Source organism: Bos mutus, chromosome 18 (assembly GCF_027580195.1).
Source record: "Bos mutus isolate GX-2022 chromosome 18, NWIPB_WYAK_1.1, whole genome shotgun sequence".
Lineage (NCBI taxonomy): Eukaryota > Metazoa > Chordata > Mammalia > Artiodactyla > Bovidae > Bos > Bos mutus.
The window spans coordinates 3,129,282-3,150,399 of record NC_091634.1 but is presented as its reverse complement, the minus strand read 5'-3'; the positions used below and the strand labels follow the sequence as shown (position 1 = coordinate 3,150,399).

The following is a 21,118-nucleotide window of genomic DNA, read 5'->3' as shown; positions in this document are numbered from 1 at the left end:
CCAGAGGGAGGGGGGCCCTGGATCATCAATCAGTAGGGGACAGGTAACAGTGGTGAGGCCCTTCACACAAAGAGTCTGCAATAGAGTGAAAGGTGGGACAGTGGCCTTCAGAGCATCGTGGTCCTGGGAGAGGAACAGTACAAAGGGTGACAAGGAGAGCCGAGGAAGAGGGAGGGCAGGGAGGGAGCAGAGGTGGGGGACGAAAGAGGCAGAAATACTTAGAGATGTAGGGCAATCGAGAAGGCTGGGGGGAGAGCCTCAAGAGAGGGAACAGGTTGCAGTTTGCAGCCAAGGGCAGGAGAGGTGTGAAGGAAGAAACAGAGAGGAAGGCAGGAGCAGGGGAAAGAGGAGACCCCGAAGTAGAGGGAAAATAGGAAAACAGATAAAGAGAATGAAGTGGAAACACCTAGATGTGTAGGTAGGGGTGGGAACTGGATCCAGTTGAGTGCTGAGGGCTTTGGATGTGGCTGATTAGTTTCAGATGTAGCTTTTGTGGCTTTAGAATGTAGTAAATTCAAAAGTTGCTCAAATCATACAGATGAGAAGTGCAAAACCCATCTATAACGCCTGTACACATTTTGTGAATGTTTGTGTATTTTAGGTGCGCCAGGTGATTTCAATCTGTATCCCTCACTGAGCATCAGGACTCTTGTCTCCTCTGAGTGGTGCTCAGTCCAAGCTTCAGGTTTCATTGATTAGGCATTTTGCATACCCATGTTTTGTACCCTCTGACCAGAGATTCCCCTTCAGGTAGTTTGTGTTGGTCCACAGCTTGATAGTGTTTAAGGTGCCCTAGGTGATTGCAGTCTGGATCCCTCGCTGAGCATCAGGACTCTTGAGTCCTCCCTTTCCTGAGGGCTGAGATGGGCTGAGATCTGGGTTGAGGAGGCAGGTGCTCTGCCCTGAGTGGGGATGGACCAGGGCCTGGAGTGTGACCTGAAGGGGATCGTGGGGTCAGCTGAGGTGCCCCCTGCTGCTGTGTACATGAGGCCTCAACCAGGAGGGGAGTGTGATCCGAGGGAAAGTGTGAGAAAGTGCCTATATTGGACTCTGTGTGGGAGTTGACTGTCCTGAACCCCTCCTGAGACAGTGGCCATAGAGAACTGTCTGTTCCCCATGGTGAGGGCTTGTGTGGGGTTGTGGCACAGGAAAGGGGTGTGTTGACTTTAAGCATTAAACAGCATGTTTTTATCTTTCATGATAGGCCTCTGAAGACTTGTGTTGCCTGAGGAAGCCCTGAAGTTGAAGAAGGGGAAGGAAAAGGAGTCAGGAATGGCTCTTGCTCAGGTAAAGTCATATTCTCAGTTGATTCTCAGTCTGTCCTTCCTGAAATGCCCTTCTCTGGACTCGCTAATCTTCTCTGACTCTGGAGTATTCTGACTCCTGTACATACACACACACTCACCTGGGGCCTTCCCTCAGGGCCTGTCGTCTCCACTTAGATCCCATCTCCCCATGACCCGGTAACCTGGCCCTTGTGAGGAGGCTCCCCTGGGCACCATCCTGGGTAGGGTTTCACATGCATGGGTTGGAGACGGGGTCTTGGTGCTGTTGGGCAGCAGGGATTGCTTAGGGCCCATCTGGATGTGCTGTCTGCTCTCTGTCAACCAGGGTAAAGAAGCTGCATGTGGAAGTCAGGTATTATATGCAGAACATCTGGTAAAATCTGGAATTCAGTTCAATAAGGGGAAATTTGTTCTGATTTTTTTCTAATGCCACTGAATGTAAATGAATGAGTCACTTTCTTCAAAATCTTAATGATTGAGAGTGGAATGACAATTCAGAAACAGACTTCAGTGATAGTGGGTGCTTTATTGCATTATTGAATTTACTCTATGAAAACAACTTAAATAGTTGGAAATTCTTTAAATCATTTTTATCACCTCCATCACTCAGAAGTTGTGTTTCTATTCCGTGAGTTGTATTGGGTGACACACTGAAGTTTTTATCTTTGATAAAAATAGGTTTTATCTTTGATAAAAGCAGGTAAGGTTTCAGCTTCATTCTTTTGCTAGAAGGTACCTACATTCTCAGCACCATTCATTATTATTTTTTTTAAATTTTCTTTTAACAACAAAAACATTTTGTATTGGGGGTATAGCCGACTAACAGTGTTGTGATAGTTTCAGGTAAACAGTGAAGGGACTCAGCCATAAATGTTCATTTATCCATTCCCCCTCCAAACCCCACTCCCATCCAGGCTGGCACATAACATTGAGCAGAGTTTCATGTGCTATACAATAGGTTCCCATTGGTTATCCACTCTAAACATAGCAGTGTGTACATGACCTTCCTAAGGTCCCCAACCATCCCTTCCCCTTGGCAATCATGAGTTCATTTTCTAAGTCTGTGAGTCTCTTTCTGTTTTGCAAGTATGTTCATTTGTATCATTTCTTTTTAGATTCCACATATAAAGGATGTCATATGATATTTCTCCTTCTCCCTCTGACTCTTTCAGTCAGTATGACACTCTCTGGGTCTGTCCATGTTGCTGCAAATGGCCTTGTTTCATTCTTTTTAATGGCTGAGTAATATTCCATTGTGTATTTGTACCACATCTTTATCTGTTCCTCTGTCGATGCATATTTAGGTTGTTTCCACATCTTGGCCATCGTAAATAGTGCTGTAATGAACATTGCGGTGCATGTATGTTTTCAGGTCATGTTTTTCTCTGGATATATGCCCAGGAGTGGGATTGCAGGGTCATATGGTAGCTCTGTTTTTAGTTTTTTAAGAACTCCATACTGAAGCAATTTTAAATTCCCACCCACAGTGCAGGAGGGTTCCCTTTTCTCCACACCCTCTCCAGGATTTGTTGTTTGTCGATTTTTTTGACCAGTGTGAGGTGATATCTCATTGTAGTTTTGATTTGCATTTCTCTTGTACCTAGCGATTTTGAACATCTTTTCATATGCCTATTGGCCATCTATCTGTGCTCTTTAGAGAAAAAATATCTATTCAGGTCTTCTGCCACCCATTTTTTGAGTGGGTTACTTGTTTTGATGCTATTAAGTGTCATAAGCTGTTGTAAATTTTGGAGACTAATTCCTTATCAGTCACATCATTTGCAAATATTTTCTCCCAATCTGTGGGTTGTCTTTTTGTTTTGTTTATTGTTTCCTATGCCGTCAGCACCATTCATTATTGAGACAGACCTTCCTTCTTTGTGTAGTCTTGGCATCAATGTCAATACGTTTTTCATATTTATCAAGAATTATTTCTGGTATTCTTTTTTTTTTCCTTTTTTCTGCTGCACCTCTTAGCTTGCAAGATCTTTGTTCCTTGACCAGGGACTGAATCCAGGCCCTCAACACCGAGAACGGGGAGTTCTAACCACTGGGCCGCCATAATATTTCCTATTTCTGGTACTCTAATCTGCTTCATTGGCTGATGTATCTTTGATTATGCCAATACCACATCATCTTGATTACTTTGTAATATGTCTTGAAATCTCACAACGATGGCCTCCATCTTCTTTTTCAAGAGTATTTTGGCCTTTTGGGGTCCCTTGAGATTCCCTGGTGGCTCAGATGGTAAAGCGTCTGCCTACAGTGCGGGAGACCTGGGTTTGATCCCTGGGTCAGGAAGATCCTCTGGAGAAGGAAATGGCAACCCACTCCAGTACTCATGCCTGGAAAATCCCATGGACAAAGGAGCGTAGGAGGCTACAGTCCATGGGGTCGCAAAGAGTTGGACATGACTGAACGACTTCACTTCACTTCACTTGAGATTCCCTATGAACTTTAGCATGATTTTTGTTTTCTATTACTGCAAAAATTGCCATTGAAATTTTGATATAGATTCCACTGAATCTCTAGAACACTTTGGTAATGTGATCATTTTAAGAATATTACATCTTCGAATCCATGAGTATGGCTGTCTTTTTATTTATTTCTATTTCCATGGACTTCTTTCAGAATGTTTACTAGTTTTCAATGTACAAGTCTTTCACCTTCTTGATTCATTTGTTCCAAAGTATTCTACTCCTTTTGATGCTATAGTAAATAGGAAGTTAAAGTGAAGTGAAAGTTGCTTAGTTGTGTCTGACTCTTTGCGACCCCATGGACTATACAGTCCATGGAATTCTCCAGGCCAGAATACTGGAGTGGGTAGCCTTTCCCTTCTCCAGGAGATCTTCCCAACCCAGGGATCGAATCCAGGTCTCCCTCATTGCAGGCAGATTCTTTACCAGCTGAGCCACAAGGGAAGCCCAAGAACACTGGAGTGGGTAGCCTGTCCCTTCTCCAGCAGATCTTCTGGACCCAGGAATCAAACCGGGGTCTTCTGCATTGCAGGCAGATTCTTTACCAACTGAGCTATCAGGGAAGCCCATAGTAAATAGGATTGTTCTCTAATTTTCTGTTGGCATTGTTCATTGTGTATAGAAACACAATTGATTTTTGTGTGCTTTTTTTTTTTTTGGCTGCAACTTTTCTAAAGTTGTTTTAAGGTAGTAGTTTTATCTTGGAATCTTTTTGGTTTCTACATGTAAACCCTTGTCACCTACAAAAACAGGTAATTTTACTCTTGACTTTGTACAGGGATAACTGAATTTTTTCTTGTCTAATGTCTCTGGCGGAGATGTTCATTAGTGTCTTGAACAGTAGTGTCAAGCTGCCTCTTTCTACTACTTGTAAGCTTTTAGCAATGTGGACTTCCCCTTTAGTACAGCTCTGAGTGCATATCATAAATTTTGGTATGTTGTGTTTTTATTTTCATTCAGATGCTATACAACACTTCAGTCTAGACCACCCATGGCTGGCTTTTATTTGTGTGTATTTCATGTATTGTCTACAAGTATGAAAAATCCACATTGATTGGAGGACATTATAATTAAGTGAAAAAGTATGAGGAATTAAAATTAGAGACACACAATTTGCTCCAAATCCCTTCGCATAGATCTGTCAGAATACATACTGCAACTGAATTGATTCCTTATCCCTCTCTCCTCTTCTCATTTTCCATGAGAATAAGAACTCTCCTCAGAGCCCTTTGGTGAAATATATTTTCATTTCAGGGATCGTTGACATTCGCTGATGTGTACATAGAGTTCTCTCAGGAGGAGTGGGAATGCCTGGACCCTGCTCAGAGGACTTTGTACAGGGATGTGATGTTGGAGACCTATAGGAACCTGCTCTCTGTGAGTGAGGATCACTTCCCTTTGAAGTGGGGAACTGCTCTAGGGTATCTCTGCCTTTCCCCTCTTTGCCTCCTGGGAACCCCTGCCTTGCTTGACTGACTCAAAGCCCTGTTGGCTCAGACATGAAAAGCTTCAGGATGTGGCATCAGGAACTTCAACCTAACTTCCTCAAAAAATCTACGCACTTCGTGATACAGTTATTTCAGAACTCACTCTATTTAGAGCTCAGTGACAAACTTTAACAGTCCCAGTGTCATGTTTTCTACTCATGTGCGTTTTGAGTTAGCCATTCTAGAAAGTAAGCTACGTTTCTGCATTGTATACTGTTCCCTGTGTATTCTGAAGGAGGCCAGCAGAAGGTAAGTTTCTGAAATGTTTTCCTTGACCCCTCCGTTGTGTCCTCAGTCCTTAGCAAGATAAAGAATGATGATTCTGGAAAAGCCACAGCAAATCACATTTCTTTCTTCTTATGTGTAGAAATTTCTGTAGAAATGTGTAGATTTCTGTAGAAATCATATTGTAGCAAGAGGCAGAGCACGGGGCTGTGGGGACTGACATGAAATCATAGATAAATTTACCATCAGATTAAATGCTATATAGATAAATCCACAACCACCATCAGTGAGCATACATGAAATTATAGTAGTGGTTGTCAGGGGTTATGGTGGTGTTCAGGACATGTAGCTTCCTTGCACAGTCTCTGTCCAGTTTTCAGAATCATTCCTCCTTGTCTTTGCCGGTGGGTTGGTCTTGATCCAGGAGACATGCATGTTTGAGATGTGAGCATTTACTCATTTTTCCCCTTATAGACTCTCTTGCTTCAGCAAAGTACTTATCTGATGCCTTCTTGCTACTGGAACTGTTGGCTGGGAGGGAGATAGCCTGTCTCTGAGATACGTTTTGTGATTCTGATATACCATCTCCTGAAAATGTAATATCAGTTCAACTCTAGTGCAGTGACAGTGCACACTTGGTGCGCTGAGAATGGTTTTGAAAAACTTTGTTCCCAGTTGCCACTTTCCACAGTTACGAGTTCATAATGATCATCTCCAGTGGATAGTAGAGACTCTTAGTTTTCTATGAACTCTGAAGGTAGTAGGGGGTGTACATGGAGGAAACAGAAAATGTGAAGGTCCCACACTTGCTGGTTAGTGATGTTGAAAATATTTTCTTTTTCCTACTTTTACTCTATATTCCAGCTTTAGTGAAAAGTCTTTCTCATTTTGCCCATTTGCTAATTCTTTTTTTTTTTTTTTTGCCTTTGTGGTTCTAGAATTCTTTATGCACCCATAGCCATGGGTTCCCCTAATTTCTCAGTCTCCTCCCATCAAGGCAAGGCCTTAATGAAGATGAGTTTAGCCAAAGAAGGTGTGAGTGGAATTAATGAATTTCTCATTTGAATGACCACATCCCTGTTTCTTATAAATGACAATATCACACCCAGCAATGTTGCTTTTACCGGTATACCCAAGAGATTTGAAAACATTTATCCGTATAAACATCTTGTACAAAATGTGCAATAGAAGATTTTTCTTATTCACCTAGTATGATAATCTCCAGGCTCATTCATAATAACCAAAACTTTTAAATTGGAGCTATTATTAGATGGGTGCATTGGTCAGACAGGACTGAGTGACTGAACTGAACTGAACTGTGTAAGTAGAGAATGTTTCGCTTAATAACTTTTTGTTATTTTGATGACTGTCTTTTTGTATTGCACAATATAGCTGACATGAACTACTTGTTAATGTCATAAAATGCCTATATGTCTATCTAGTGATAGATTTCTAAGACGTATTTAGAAAAGTGTTTTGTTTTTTGCTTTTTTTTTTTTTAATTAGGCAATTCCCTGACAGTCCAGTGGACAGAATTCAGTAGTTTCACTGCAGCGAGCCTGGGTTTAATGCATGGTCAGGGAAATAAGATTTCCTAAGCACCATGGTCTAGGAAAAATATGTATTATGTATGTACGTGTATACGTATGTGTAGGGCTGTGTGTATGTTTGTGTGTGTGTGTGTGTTTTTTTAAGGAATGAAGTATTTGTTGAACAGTTGTCAACTAACACTTACTTTTTACATTATTCATTAGAATGCTTCTTTTGCATTATTTACCATTCCAGTGTATTGCCTCCAGTGCTTGCTCAATTACTCAGTCCTGTTTGTGATCTGGTGGACTGTAGCCTTCCAGGTTCCCCTGTCCATGAAGTTTTTTTCAGGTAAGAATAGTGCAGTGGGTTGCGATATCCTGCTTCAGGGGATCTTCCCGACCCAGGGATTGAACCCCCCTGTCCGGTGTCGTCTGCATTGACATGTAGTTTTTTTTATCACTGAGTCACCTACATAGCCCTGTATGTTCTTTACCATTTAAATATATATGAGTATGTATAAAGTGTGTACAATATGGTTTTTTTTGTCCTCGATTATGAGACAGCAGTGTGTTTAATACCAGGTAAAATGAACTTTGAGGTCATGGTGGGGAAATACACTTTTTCTTGAGAACTGACATGAGTTTGCATAAAATGAATGTTCACTGATTGTGTCTTTGAAACTACACTACCCTGAAATTAATTTGAATTACATGTGACCACTCTTCCTGTTTTAAAGAATTCTATTCCTTTAGTGTTCTATAGTTTTAAGGTCATCATTGTGAAGATTCATAATTCCTTTCAGGATGGGTATGACTTTTGGTATCATACCATGTGTTTGACAAGAAACAGTGTATTTATAAATTAGAATTAATACAATGCCTATGCTTCTTTATATCTTGTAGATATGTCTCATATACATATGATCAAGAAATTATAGGCAGAAGAATTCAGTGGTAAACGAGAAATTTTTCAGAGTGATCTTTGGAAGAGCCAAAAGTCATGAAATCAGAGATTTTTTCCTCAGGAAGATCCAGGGAACTCTGTATAATTTTTAGTGTCTGTGGACAGATGATGAAAGAAATGACAAAGGAATGTCTATAACCCATAAGAAAAACCTGACTGATGAAAGAGATCGTCATAGTAGAAGTGATGCAGGAAATACGCCTGTTGATAGGCATGGATCAAGCTTTCAGGATGAATTACAGATAGTTCAATCTGAAGGGACAATTTTTGAATGTAGTCAAGTTATGACAAATATCAAAAGCAGCGACTCAGGTTTACCGCCTCAGAGAACTCATAGTGTCTGTAGAGGCATTTCTGATAAACATGAGAGTGTTGTTACATATTCTTCAGAACTGGCAGCAGACCATGAAGCACACAAGAAAAAACTTTACAAATATAATGAGTGTGACATAACCTTTCTTCAGGACTCGTAACTCACTAGACATCAAGGAGTCCATACAGGAGGAAAACCGTATAAATGCAATGTGTGTGGCAAGGCCTTTAATCAAACTGAATAACTTGCATATCATCAGAGAATTCATACTAGAGAGAAACCCTGTAAATGTGATGTATGTGGCAAGGCCTTTAGTCGAACTGCAAGCCATCAGGCAGTTCGTACAAGAGAGAAAGCATATAAATTTATGTGGCAAAGTCTTCAGTTCCAGGTCTTTGCAGTTCATTGGTGAGCTCATATTGGAGAGAAAATACATAAATATGATGTATGTGGCAAGGCCTTTAGTCAAAGTGCAAAACTTGCAATTCATCAGAGAATTCACACTGGAGAGAAACCATATAAATGTGATGTATGTGGCAAAGCCTTTAGTCAAACTGCATACCTTGCAGTTCATCGGAGAATTCATACTAGAGAGAATCCATATAAATGTGATGTATGTGGCAAGCCCTTTAGTCAAACTGCAAAACTTGCAATTCATCAGAGAATTCATATTGGAAAGAAGCAATATAAATGATGTATGTGGCAAAGCCTTTAGTCAAACTACACACCTTGCAGTTCATCAGAGAATTCATACTGGAGAGAAGCCATATAAATATGGTGTGTGTGGCCATGGCTATATTTGAAACACACAGCTTAGAAATCATTGGAGAGTTCATACTGGAGAGAAACCATGTAAGTGTGATTTATGTGGCAAGGCCATTAGTAAACTTGCACTTCATCAGAGAATTCATACTAAAGAGAAACCATATATATGTGATGTATGTGGCAAGGCCTTTACTGTAAATACATACCTTGCTGTTCATCGGAGAATTCATACTGGAGAGAAACCATATGAATGTGATGTATGTGGGAAGGCCTTTAATCAAATTACAAACTATTCAGTTCGTCAGAGAATTCATACTGGAGAGAAACCTTACAAATGTAACAATTGTGACAAACATTTTAGTGCACAGTCATTGCTTCAGTCATGTCCGACTCTCTGCGACCCCATAGATGGCAGCCCACTAGGCTCCTCTGTCCCTGGGATTCGCCAGGCAAGAATACTGGAGTGGGTTGCCATTTCCTTCTCCAATGCATGAAAGTGAAAAGTCAAAGTGAAGTTGCTCAGTCATGTCCGACTCCTAGCGACCTCATGGACTGCAGCCTACCAGGCTCCTCCGTCCATGGGATTTTCCAGGCAAGAGTACTGGAGTGGGGTGCCAGTGCCTTCTCTGTAACTAGACATCAGGCAGTTCATATAGGAGAGAAAGCATAGAAATGTAACTTATGTGCAAAGTGTTCTGTCCCAGGTTTTATTTTGCAGTTCGTTGGAGTACTCATGTTGGAGAGAAACCATGCAAATGTGATGTATGTGGCCAAAGCCTTACTCTAAACATACAACTTAGAATTTATTGGAGAATTCATACTGGAGAAAAGCCATACAAATATGATGTATGTGGCAAGGTTTTAGTCAAACTATAAACCTTGCAGTTCATTGGCGAATTCATACTGGAAACCTTAAAAATGTAAAAATTGTTATAAATGTTTAGGCACCATCAACCTTAACTCATCATCAGGCAGTTCATACAGAGAGAAACCATATAAATATGATGTATATGACCAGTGCTTTACTTGAAATGACCATCTTAGAAACCATTGGATAATTCATACTAGAGAGAAACATTAGAAATGGAACAGTTGTGAGTACATTATAGTGCAAATATAATGAGTGTGGCAAAGCCTTTAGTCCAAGTTCAGGCCTTATCATTTTTCAGAGAATTCACACTGTATAAAACGAAAGAAGTGAATGTGGAAATGCTTCTAGTGCATGTTCAGCCTTAACCATTAGGCAGTTCAAACAGGAGAGAAACCATGTGGCAAAGCCTTCAGTCAAAGGAATGACATTGCAGATCATCTGAGAATCCATACTGTAGTGAAAACTTACAAATACAGTGAATGCAGTAAAGTGTATAAACTTTTTGACCTTCAGAAAAGTCAAACTGGTGGGAAACCACACACATGTGGTAGGTGTGGCAAAGCTTGATTCTGTGCTCAGACCTCACTAACCATCAGGTAATTCATTTTGAATTGAAATCTTACCCATGTAGTGCATGTGGTACCAAGTGCCATGGAAGTGGTTCGGTTTTTACAAAACATGAGAAAATTCATACTGATGAGAAGCCATACATTTAGAGCATGGTAAATCCCTCCTGTCTTAAGATTGGAGGGAAACATATAACTGTAACATGTATGGACCTGGCTTCAATAACAGGTCTCATCATTCCCATCATCAGAGAATTCATAATGCAGAAACACCTTACAAATCTTAAGTGTGGCAAATCCTTCAGGTGGCATTCAGACCTAAAAAGGCATCAGGTGATCCATATTCGAGAGACCTTCCAAATGTAATCAGTGTGGCTAGGCTTTTGTCAGGTGTATACATGTTAGGCTTCTTGAGAATATTCACACTAGATAGAACCTGTATCATAGTAATGAGCATGTCAAGGTTTTTGAATAACAATCTGAAGTCATGATTCAGTAAAGAAGTCATTCTGGAGAGAAAGCTTACAAGTGACATGGTTGTGTAAAACCTTAACTCGGGGCTCACATCTCACCAACCATCAGATGATCCATCCTAAAGAGAACCTTACAAGTGTATGTAATGTGTCAAGGCTTTTAGGTACTGCCTTAAACTTAGGGTTCACCAAATACTTTACATTTAGAAATGCAATGATTATGGCAGTTTTCACAATTACTGCCCACACTCTAGGTATGTAAGAATATATATCCTGGAGTTAAACCACACAAGGCAGTTTTTGTCGGGAGGATTTTCACGAAACATCAAGTTGGGGAACATTCTGAGCAATGCTTTACAAATGCAATGGGAGTGGGAAAGTTTCAGCTTGAATTTAAGTATTAGACAACAAGAGTCCATAATGAAGAGGAGTCTTAGAAATGAATGCGCAAGGGCTTTCTGCAGGCTTCAGAGTACACTAGACTTTAAAATATATCTCTTTCAGAGAAACCACACAAAAGTAATGTGTATGCTAAAGCTTTAACCCAAAGATCAAAACTGAAACATGAGAGGATTTATATGTAAAGCAAGCTAGCACAGGTAATGAATACTGTATTATTTTTTTCATGAAATATTCACAGAGTTAACAGGTTACTGGAGAAGGCAATGGCAACCCACTCCAGTGCTCTTGCCTGGAAAATCCCATGGACGGAGGAGCCTGGTAGGCTGCAGTCCATGGGGTTGCTAAGAGTTGGGCATGACTGAGCGACTTCACTTTCACTTTTCACTTTCATGAATTGGAGAAGGAAATGGCAACCCACTCAGTATTCTTGCCTGGCGAATCCCAGGGACAGAGGAGCCGAGTGGGCTGCCATCTATGGGGTCGCACAGAGTCGGACACGACTGAAGCGACTTAGCAGCAGCAGCAGCAGTAGTAGTATCAGGGAAATGCTGGTCATTTTCTCCCTTAACTGGTAATTGCTGTTCATATAAATGATTAATGGAAACTTAATCTTCAAAATGGAAGAGAGCATTTTTCTTGAAGAAAATTTAATCAAAAGAACCAGAAAAGTATGTGCACATTTCTGCTTCAGAATTAATTGCTGCTGTTTACAGTCTGCTAATGTTTTATTCAGAATGTATCATAAGTCCTATGGTCTAATAAAATTGTTATCATTTTTCTGTAACTCTGAATGGATCATGTTTCTTCCAATAGTTGTATGCTTCCCCAGTACTTCATAACAGAAACTAGCAATGCACCAAAACCTCTCAAGTTTGAAAGAATCTGTGAGAATTTTACATGATGAAATCAAGAAATAGACAATTTTGGGATTATATACCAATATCTTCAGTTATCCTCTCCAACTCTGTCCATTAGTTCATTTCAGTCACTCAGTTGTGTCCCACCCTTTGCAACCCCATGGACTGCAGCACACCAGGTTTCCCTGTCCATCACTGACTCCTGGAGCTTGCTCAAACTCATATTCATCTAGTCAGTGATGGCATCCAACCACGTATCTCATCATCTGTTGTCCCATTCTCCTGCCTTCAGTCTTTCCCTGCATCAAGGTCTTTTCCAGTGAGTCAGTTCTTTGTATCAGGTGGCCAAAGTATTGGAGTTTCAGCTTCAGCATCAGTCTTTCCAGTGAATATTCAGGACTGACTTCCTTTAGGATGGACTGGTTTGATCTCCTTGCAGTCCAAGGGACTCTCAAGAGTCTTCTCCAACACCACAGTTCAAAGTATCATTTCTTCAGTGCTCAGCTTTCTTCATGGTCGAACTCTCAAATCCATACATGACTACTGGAAAAACCATAGCTTTGACTAGATGGGCCTTTGTTGAAAAAGTAATGTCTGCTTTTTAATATGCTGTCTAGGTTGGTCTTAGCTTTTCCAAGGAGCTAGCGTCTTAGTTTCATGGTTGCAGTCACCATCTGCAGTCATTCTGGAGCCCAAGAAAATGAAGTCTCTCACTGTTTCCATTGTTTCCTCATCTATCTGCCATGAGGTAATGAGACCAGATGCCATGATATTTGTTTTTTGAAGGTTGAGTTTTAAGTCAGCTTTTCCACTCTCCTTTTTCACCTTCATCAAAAGACTGCTTAGTTCTTCACTTTCTGCCATAAGGGTGGTGTCATCTGTGTATCTGAGGTTATTGATATTTCTTCCAGCAATCTTGATTCCAGCTTGTGCTTCATTCAGTCCAGCATTTTGTGTGATGTACTCTGTGTATACGTTAAACAAGCAGAGTGACAATATACAGCCTTGATGGACTCCTTTGCCACTTTTGAACCAGTCCGTGGTTCCATGTCTGGTTCTAAGTGTTGCTTCTTGACGCATATACAGGTTTTTCAGGAGGCAGGTACGGCGATCTGGTATTCCCATCTCTAAGAATTTTCCATAATCTGTTGTGATCCACACAGCAAAAACTTTAGTCAATGAAGCAGTAGATATTTTTCTGGAATTATCTTGCTTTTTCTATGATCCAAGGGATGTTGGCAGTTTGATCTCTGGCTCCTCTGCCTTTTTTAAAACCAGCTTGAACATCTGGAAGTTCTTGGCTCACGTACTGTTGAAGCTTAGCTTGGAGAATTTTGAGCATTACTTTGCTAGCCTGTGTGATGAGTGCAGTTGTATGGTAGTATGAACTTTCTTTGGCATCATAGCAGGGCAGTTATAGCCTCTGGCCCCCTAAAACCTTCCCCCTGTTTATGGATGTGTAACATATTATAGGTGCACCATATGATATTTCCTAATGTTTTCTTTTGTGCCCAGATAAAACTAATAGTATGTGCCTGATTTACATGAAGTGAAGATAGGAATAATAAACATATGATAATTAGGAAATAAAACTTCAGAAATAAGGTTAAAAGTGATACCTCTTTTTGAGCTTGGAGCATCCTGAAATTATTATTTTTTTATTATTGGCTGAATAGTTGTGGCTCTTGGGTTTAGTAGCTCCACAGCATGTGGGAATATCCCAGACCAGGGATCAGTCTCTGTTGTTCTGCATTGGGAGGCAGATTCCCTACCAGTCAACCACAAGGGAAGCCACAGGAATAATTTAGAATGCGCATTATATGAGTGCAATTTTTTTGCTTGATAAACTAGAAATTTCACATACTCAGTCCCCAACTTTTTTGTTCTTGTTACTTTGCAGTCACCCACTGGAAGAAGACGGAACCAAGTTTGGTTTGGATGTTGAGACAGATGAAGCCATGTGCTAAAGTGCTTTGAGAAGGTTAACTGCTGAAGCTTTCTAGTCGGAGCAGGGTAGACTTGCATGCTGTTGGAAAGAAAAGCTTGACGAACATGGAATGGTGACTCTTGGAGTGTTAAGATGATTACTGGATGGCAAGGAGGGGAGGGTTCCTGCTTTGGTGAACTACTAGTTGCTATCAAAGGAAAGGGGCCTTAGTCTTTTTTTCTCAGCCTGCCCGGAGAGGCAGCACAGGAAGCGGTTGTTTTTAAAGTCTAAAGGAATCAGTAGTCAAACATCAAAAAACCACAGTGAGACTTTATATTCTTAAACACTGAATGTTTACACATGCCATGAATTTATAACATTCCTTTATGGTACACATATGTTCCATTGTTCATATGGTTTTTGAAGACGGTAGTAGCTTACTATTTATCTATTTTACTAAACAAATTACTAATTATGATCTATTGCCTAAGACATTTTTACACTAGCCTAATAAACATTAATATTTAGACTTATTTATTAGGTAATAAATAGAAGAAGTTCATTTTCCAGAGGATATTAAAGTGTTGATGTCACATTATAGAATTAAGTAATATGGCTCCATGGTTCATTGTCAGATCTAGTGGAATTTCTTTAGTTTTTTTTGTTTACAATATTGTGATTTTTTTTTTTTTTTTTTTACCGTACATCAGCATGAATCGGCCATAGGCATACATGTGTCCCCTCCCTCCTGAACCCACCTCCCTCCCCACCCCATCCCTCCAGGTCTTTACAGAGCAGTGGCTCTGGATGCCGTGTGTCATTCATCAAACTCCCACTGGCTATCTATGTTACATAGGGTAATATATGTTTCAATGCTATTCTTGCCAATCATTCCATCGTATTTCTTTTGTTTTTTTTTTTTAATAGTTTTTCCTTGAAAGTGAAAGTTGCATCAGACTCTTTGCAACCCCATGGACTATACAGTCCAAGAAATTCTCCAGGCCACAATACTGGAATGGGTAGCCTTTCCTTTCTCAAGGGGATCTTCCCAACGCAGGGATCAAACCCAGGTCTCCTGCATTTGCAGGCAGATTCTTGACCAGCTGAGCCACCAGGGAAGCCCAAGAGTACTGGAATCGGTAGCCTATCCCTCCCCCTGCAGACCTTCCTGATTCTGGAATCGAACCAGGGTCTCCTGCATTCCTGGTGGATTCTTTACCAACTGAGCTATCAGGGAAGCCCAGTTTTTGCTTTGTGTTACTTTTTCTATACACATGTGATGCAGATTTAATGTTTAATTTACATTTCTTCCATGCCTTAACACTAACAAATATATAGTTATGGGTTATTTTGAGACTTTTGTAACACGAAAATGCACATAAGACAATGACAAGGTGTAAGGCAAGATTGGAGAAAAAGTGAGCCAGGCAGAGAAAGATTTGTTATAGGAAGAAAAAGTGTCTGGCTTTAGAGAGAAGCCAGTGTTCTCCCTTTACAGCCAACCCTTCTTATACCCTATTGATGGGAAGCTGTGCCCTGCAGGGAGAGGGCATTAGTTTTATCTTTAGCCCGCAGCTGGGGTCTTGTGATCACATAGTCTGAGGAGTCTCACAGTCAGGTGGTCACGTAGTCTTGAGAAACTGGCCCAGCAGAGCAAAACAGGATCCCACCAGGGCAAAGTGGTCACTGGGCTTCATCCGTTGTTTGTCAGGTCACCACAATGGGCAATTTTTCAACAATACGCTCTGAGTCCCTTGTGGACCCTAACACAAGGGACATAGTAGGTGCCCTATAAATATGAAGAAAGACAGCTCCTTTAGTAGGACTTGAGTTCACTCAGTTTATACACATAGAAATATTTATAAATAGGGGTACTCTTTCTGTCCCCTTCTGATGCCTATGTCAGAAGCTTTCTCTATCTCTTTTATACTTTAATAAAACTTTATTACACAAAAGCTCTGAGCGATCAAGCCTTGTCTCTGGCCCCAGATTGAATTCTTCTCCTCTGGGGGCCAAGAATCCCGGTGTCTTCGCGTGATTCAATGACAACCTTTCATCTTGGGGGCTCATCCGGGATCCTTCAGGACAAGGTAAGGATGCTTGGAGCTTTAGTTCTTTGTTCTCTTAGCGAATGTGTTTTCTGCTGTGCTTTACTAACTCTACGGTGTGCTTGTGTGAATGAATGGCATGCCCTGCGTGAAGCAAGTAAGGAGCCCTGCTCTGTGGTTCCACGGTGATCTCAAACGGCTTATGGCAGAAACCTGTCGGGGCATTATACCGACCTGCCAATGCCAAGAGGCACCCAATGTCTCCTTCGGGAACCGAACAGAAATGGGCAAAGCGTGTGGACCGAACTCTCCTTTCTTGGTCAAACTTTTCGGTCTCTTTGACCATTTCATAACTCCTTGGGAATTAGAAGTACTAACCTAATCTATCGGATCATAGACTTTCAAGGGACTTTTGATCTATACTGTTATTGTGTACTGTGGCTTAGGTCCCAAACTTGAATTGGTAGTCAAGAAAGTGCCTAGCCTCGCTAGGAATCGAAAGTTCGGAAGCTAGATGGAGCTCTAGCTCCCAAAACATCTCTGAGGTTAAAGGTTACTCAAATTGGGACTGCAATGGGTTTTTTTCTTTGATAACGCCAGCTCTTAGTAGATCAGAGGAGGCTGTTATACTGGTGTGGTGATGCTTGGAAAGAACATCTCAGTTTTATGTTCGCGTCAGTCTTATTGTGGTCAGGAAATACTCAGGGTCGTGCACAGGCACTCAGGTGACAAATGTTTTCCCACAGCGGTCTTAGCTTGGGAGGCATTCCGGAAGGTTACTCTGATTCACCCCGGGTGACATCAGAGGCAAGCAAGGTTAAGGGTGAAGAGCTGGACGTCAAGTAGGGATGCTATCAAGTCTACCCCTGGTACATCCCCACCCCATCTCGGTGGTAGAACCGGGAGGGACGAGTACGGCGCCTGCATCGGTAAGGGACAGACTAAGTCCGACCAGAAAGAAAAAGCTTTTGGTGTAACGTCTGTCTACACCCCCATCTAGAGCAGGGAGGGACGCCTCCGGTAGAAAAAATGGCGCTGGTCGCTTTTTTTTCTCTCTTACAGATGGGAGCTAACAATTCCAGCCTCACTCCTTTGAACTGTATCCTGAAAAACTGGGATAGATTTGATCCCCAGGGCTTAAAGAAGACACACTTGGTCTTCCTATGTGATACTGCATGGCCACGGTATCCATTGGAGGACGGCGAACGGTGGCCAGTTGGAGGGTCTCTTAAGTATAATACTGTTCTACAATTAGACCGGTTCTGTAAGGAACAAGGGAAATGGGTAGAAGTAGCATATGTGTTGCCCTTTTTCTCTCTGCGAAATATGCCAGACTTATGTCCTAAGGGTATAGATTTGGGCGTGAAACCTTCAGCTCCCTCCTTTACATCTCCTGTCTCAGTATGACCTCAGACTACTCTGGTTTCAGAGAAACTCAGACCATCAAAGTAAGAGATGAGATGGAGGACAGGAGACAAAGAGAAGAGGAAAAACAGGTTTCTCCAATCTATCCCTGGGATCATATGCACAGAGCAGCCAGAGAGACTGAGGAACAGCCACACAAGCTGTTGCCTCTTTATGAAACACCCACCGGGAGAAATAATCAGTCTGTGAGAGTTAATAAGCCTTTCTCTTATCAAGAAATACAAAGAATCAAGGAGAATCTGGGAGACTATTTAGAGGACCCAGAAAAATATATTAGAGCTTTTAAAGGTGTTACTCTGCTTTATGACCTCACTTGGAAGGATGTGATGTATATCTTGGGACAAACGGTGACTCCCGAGTCAAAGACTCGCGTTTTGGGAAAAGCGATTGCTTATGGAGATGAATGGCTTGGTAATGAATCAGTAGGGAAGAGGGAGAATGAGACAGCGGCCCTCCCCACTGGGAATCAGGCGGTCCCAACTATAGAACCAGACTGGGACTACAACACAGCTAAAAGAAGATGGGATCAGAGTCATTTTGTTAGATGTATTCTTGAAGGACTTAGGCAGGCGTGTTCTGAACCTTTAAACTATGACAAATTGGCAGACATAGAACAGGAGGAGAAAGAAGCTCCTGGTAAATTCCTAGATAGACTGAGAGAAGGCCTTCGCAGATTCACTGAGATTGATCCCGAAAGTGAAGAGGGAAAAGTGATCTTAAAGGATAGATTTCTCACTCAGTCGGCTCCAGATGTCCGCAGTAAGCTATTAAAACAGGCGTATGGACCAAATTAGTCTAGATACTCCGTTACAGCTGGCTCAGACAGTCTATTATGGTAGGGAATATGAGGAAAAGAGAGGCAAAAAGACAAAGGAAAAGGCGGAAGCCTTCGCCCTGGCTATGAAAAACGTTCTTAAACAGCCTGAGAAAAATGCCCAGAGGGGCCCAGGTGAAAAGGGATGGGCTTGCTATTACTGTGGAAAGGAGGGGCACCTCAAGCGGGATTGCCCTCAGGCATCTAAGCCGCCCCCGGCTCCATGTCCGGTCTGCAAAGGACCACACTGGAAGAGAGACTGCCCCCAGAGGCGTAGGTCTCCGGGGTCGGACTCTCAAGACAATCAGGACTGAAGGTGCCCGGGGGTCCCCACACAAGCTCCCGTCTTAATAACACCTGAGGAACCCTGGGTATTAATAATTGTGGGGGGCCAATCCGTCGATTTCCTTTTAGATACCGGGGCAACTTATTCTGTGCTTACTGAAGCCCCTGGCCCACTTTCTTCCCAATCCGCTTCCGTAATGGGACTGTCTGGACGAGCCAAAAGGTATTATTTCAGTTATTCTTTATCTTGCAACTGGGATCCTGTGCTGTTTTCACACGAGTTTCTGATCGTGCCAGAATCTCCCTCACCCCTTTTGGGAAGGGATATACTAAGCAAGGTCCATGCCTCTGTTTTCATGAATATGGAGCCCTCCCTTTCTCTCCCTTTAGTTGAACAAAATGTAAATCCTAGAGTATGGGCTGATGGAAAATCTGTGGGTCGAGCACAAAATGCTATTCCTGTAGTTGTTAAGCTCAAAGACCCGCACGTATTTCCACATAAGAAGCACTATCCACTGAAACCTGAAGTTAAGGAAGGGTTAAAACCCATCATCGAAAATTTAAATGAGCAGGGACTATTAATTCCCTGTAACAGTCCTTGCAACACTCCTATTTTGGCTATAAAGAAATCGAATGGTAAATGGAGACAAGTTCAAGATTTACGAATAATAAATGAGGCTGTAGTTCCTTTACATCCCGTGGTGCCTAATCCTTATACTCTATTGCCTGAAATTCCTGAACGGGCCAAATATTTCTCAGTAATTGATTTAAAGGATGCCTTCTATTCAGTGCCTTTGGCGGAAGAAAGTCAATTTCTATTTGCCTTTGAAGACAGCCAGCTTCTCTGTTAACCTGGACAGTTTTGCCCCAGGGATTTCGTGACAGTCCTCACTTATTCGGACAAAGTTTGTCACGGGATCTATAAAACTTTAATAGCTCTGAAGCAGTGGTGTTACAATATGTAGATGATATTTTGCTCTGTGCTGAAACAGAGGAAGCTTGTTCGCGAGCCTCAGAAGATTTCTTAAACTTTCTGGCAGGCTGTGGTTACAAGGCATCAAGAGAAAAGGCTCAGCTTTGTCAACAATAGATATCTGGGCCTAATCATATCAGAAGGGACTAGGGCCATAGGCCTTGAGAGAATTAAACCTATACTAAATCATCCCCTACCTATGACTTTAAGACAATTGAGAGGATTTTTGGGAATCACAGGTTACTGTCACATTTGGATTCCGGTTACGGGGAACTTGCCCGGCCTTTATATAAACTTATAGCTGAAACTCAGCAGGCCCAAACCCACAAACTGGTTTGGTCTCCAGAAACTCAAAAGGCTTTTAAGGTTCTTCAGACTGCTCTCCTGCAAGCTCCAGCTCTGAGCTTGCCCACAGGGTCAGAATTTAATTTGTTTGTCACTGAAAGAAAAGGTGTGGCCTTGGGAGTTTTGACACAACCCTGAGGGCCTCACCAGCAACCTATTGCTTATCTAAGCAGAGAATTAGATGTAGTTTCACGTGGGTGGCCCCACTGCCTAAGAGTAATTGGGGCAGCGGTTTTATTAGCACCTGAAGCTTTAAAAATAATTAATGGATGAAACCTTACTGTACTGACTTCTCATGATGTGAGTGGAATCTTAAATTTTAAGGTTAATATTTGGATGACAGACAGTAGGCTTCTTAAGTATCAGTCATTGTTGTTAGAAGGACCAGTAACTAAGCTTAAGTTTGTGGAAATTTAAATCCTGCCACTTTCCTTCCTGAGAAGGAAAATGAAACACCTGATCACGATTGTTCTCAATTCCTAGTTTTAAACTATGCAGCTCGGGAGGATCTAAAGGATACCCCATTAGACAATCCTGATATGGAAATATTTACAGATGGCAGTTCTTTTGTTCAGGATGGAAAGCGTAAAGCAGGTTATGCCGTGGTGACTGCTGAACAGGTTTTGGAAGCAAAATCTCTCCCCCAGGCAACCAGTGCTCAGTTAGCGGAGCTTGTGGCTCTGACCCAGCTCTAGAGTTAAACAAAGGGCAGCGGATGGGCCTGATAATCTATGTGAGTCTGCTTCTGCTGACTCCCAAAATCCTGAGTCTGCCGTTGGATCCTCAAGACAATGTCTGCCTGTCCTGGGCTCACTTCTATGCTGCATTCCACAATGGGTCTCACTGCTGGGTCTGTGGAGCACTCCCCTCTTCGTCAGTGGAAGGCTTCCCGTGGTGGACATCCCCATTTCAAGGAAAAGACTTTCTCCAAGTCTGTGAATACCTTCGACAACAATCGCATGCGATGCCTCTTCTTCATCTGATGACATTTACCAACCTTAAAATGGACTGGTGCAACACTTTGCACTTTAACTATGGACATAATGTGACTTTTAATTTTGATTCTGGTTGTTTTGTTCTTGC

General features: G+C 41.8%; 2 protein-coding genes across 2 annotated transcripts in view; both read left to right on the top strand.

Moving 5' to 3' along the window:
* The window catches only part of LOC102270443 (zinc finger protein 347-like), a 36,683-nt gene extending 27,974 nt beyond the window's left edge, over positions 1-8,709 (top strand). Inside the window, exon 6 of the mRNA XM_070388173.1 lies at positions 8,077-8,709. Within this exon, the coding sequence (XP_070244274.1) occupies positions 8,077-8,444 (368 nt within the window). The 3' untranslated portion in view covers positions 8,445-8,709. The remainder of the gene's footprint in view (positions 1-8,076) is intronic.
* LOC102269876 (zinc finger protein ZFP2-like) overlaps positions 8,489-21,118 on the top strand; it is a 29,978-nt gene continuing 17,348 nt past the window's right edge. Inside the window, 3 exon segments of the mRNA XM_070388147.1 lie at positions 8,489-8,495; positions 8,698-8,974; positions 8,976-9,460. Of these exon segments, the coding sequence (XP_070244248.1) occupies positions 8,489-8,495; positions 8,698-8,974; positions 8,976-9,460 (769 nt within the window).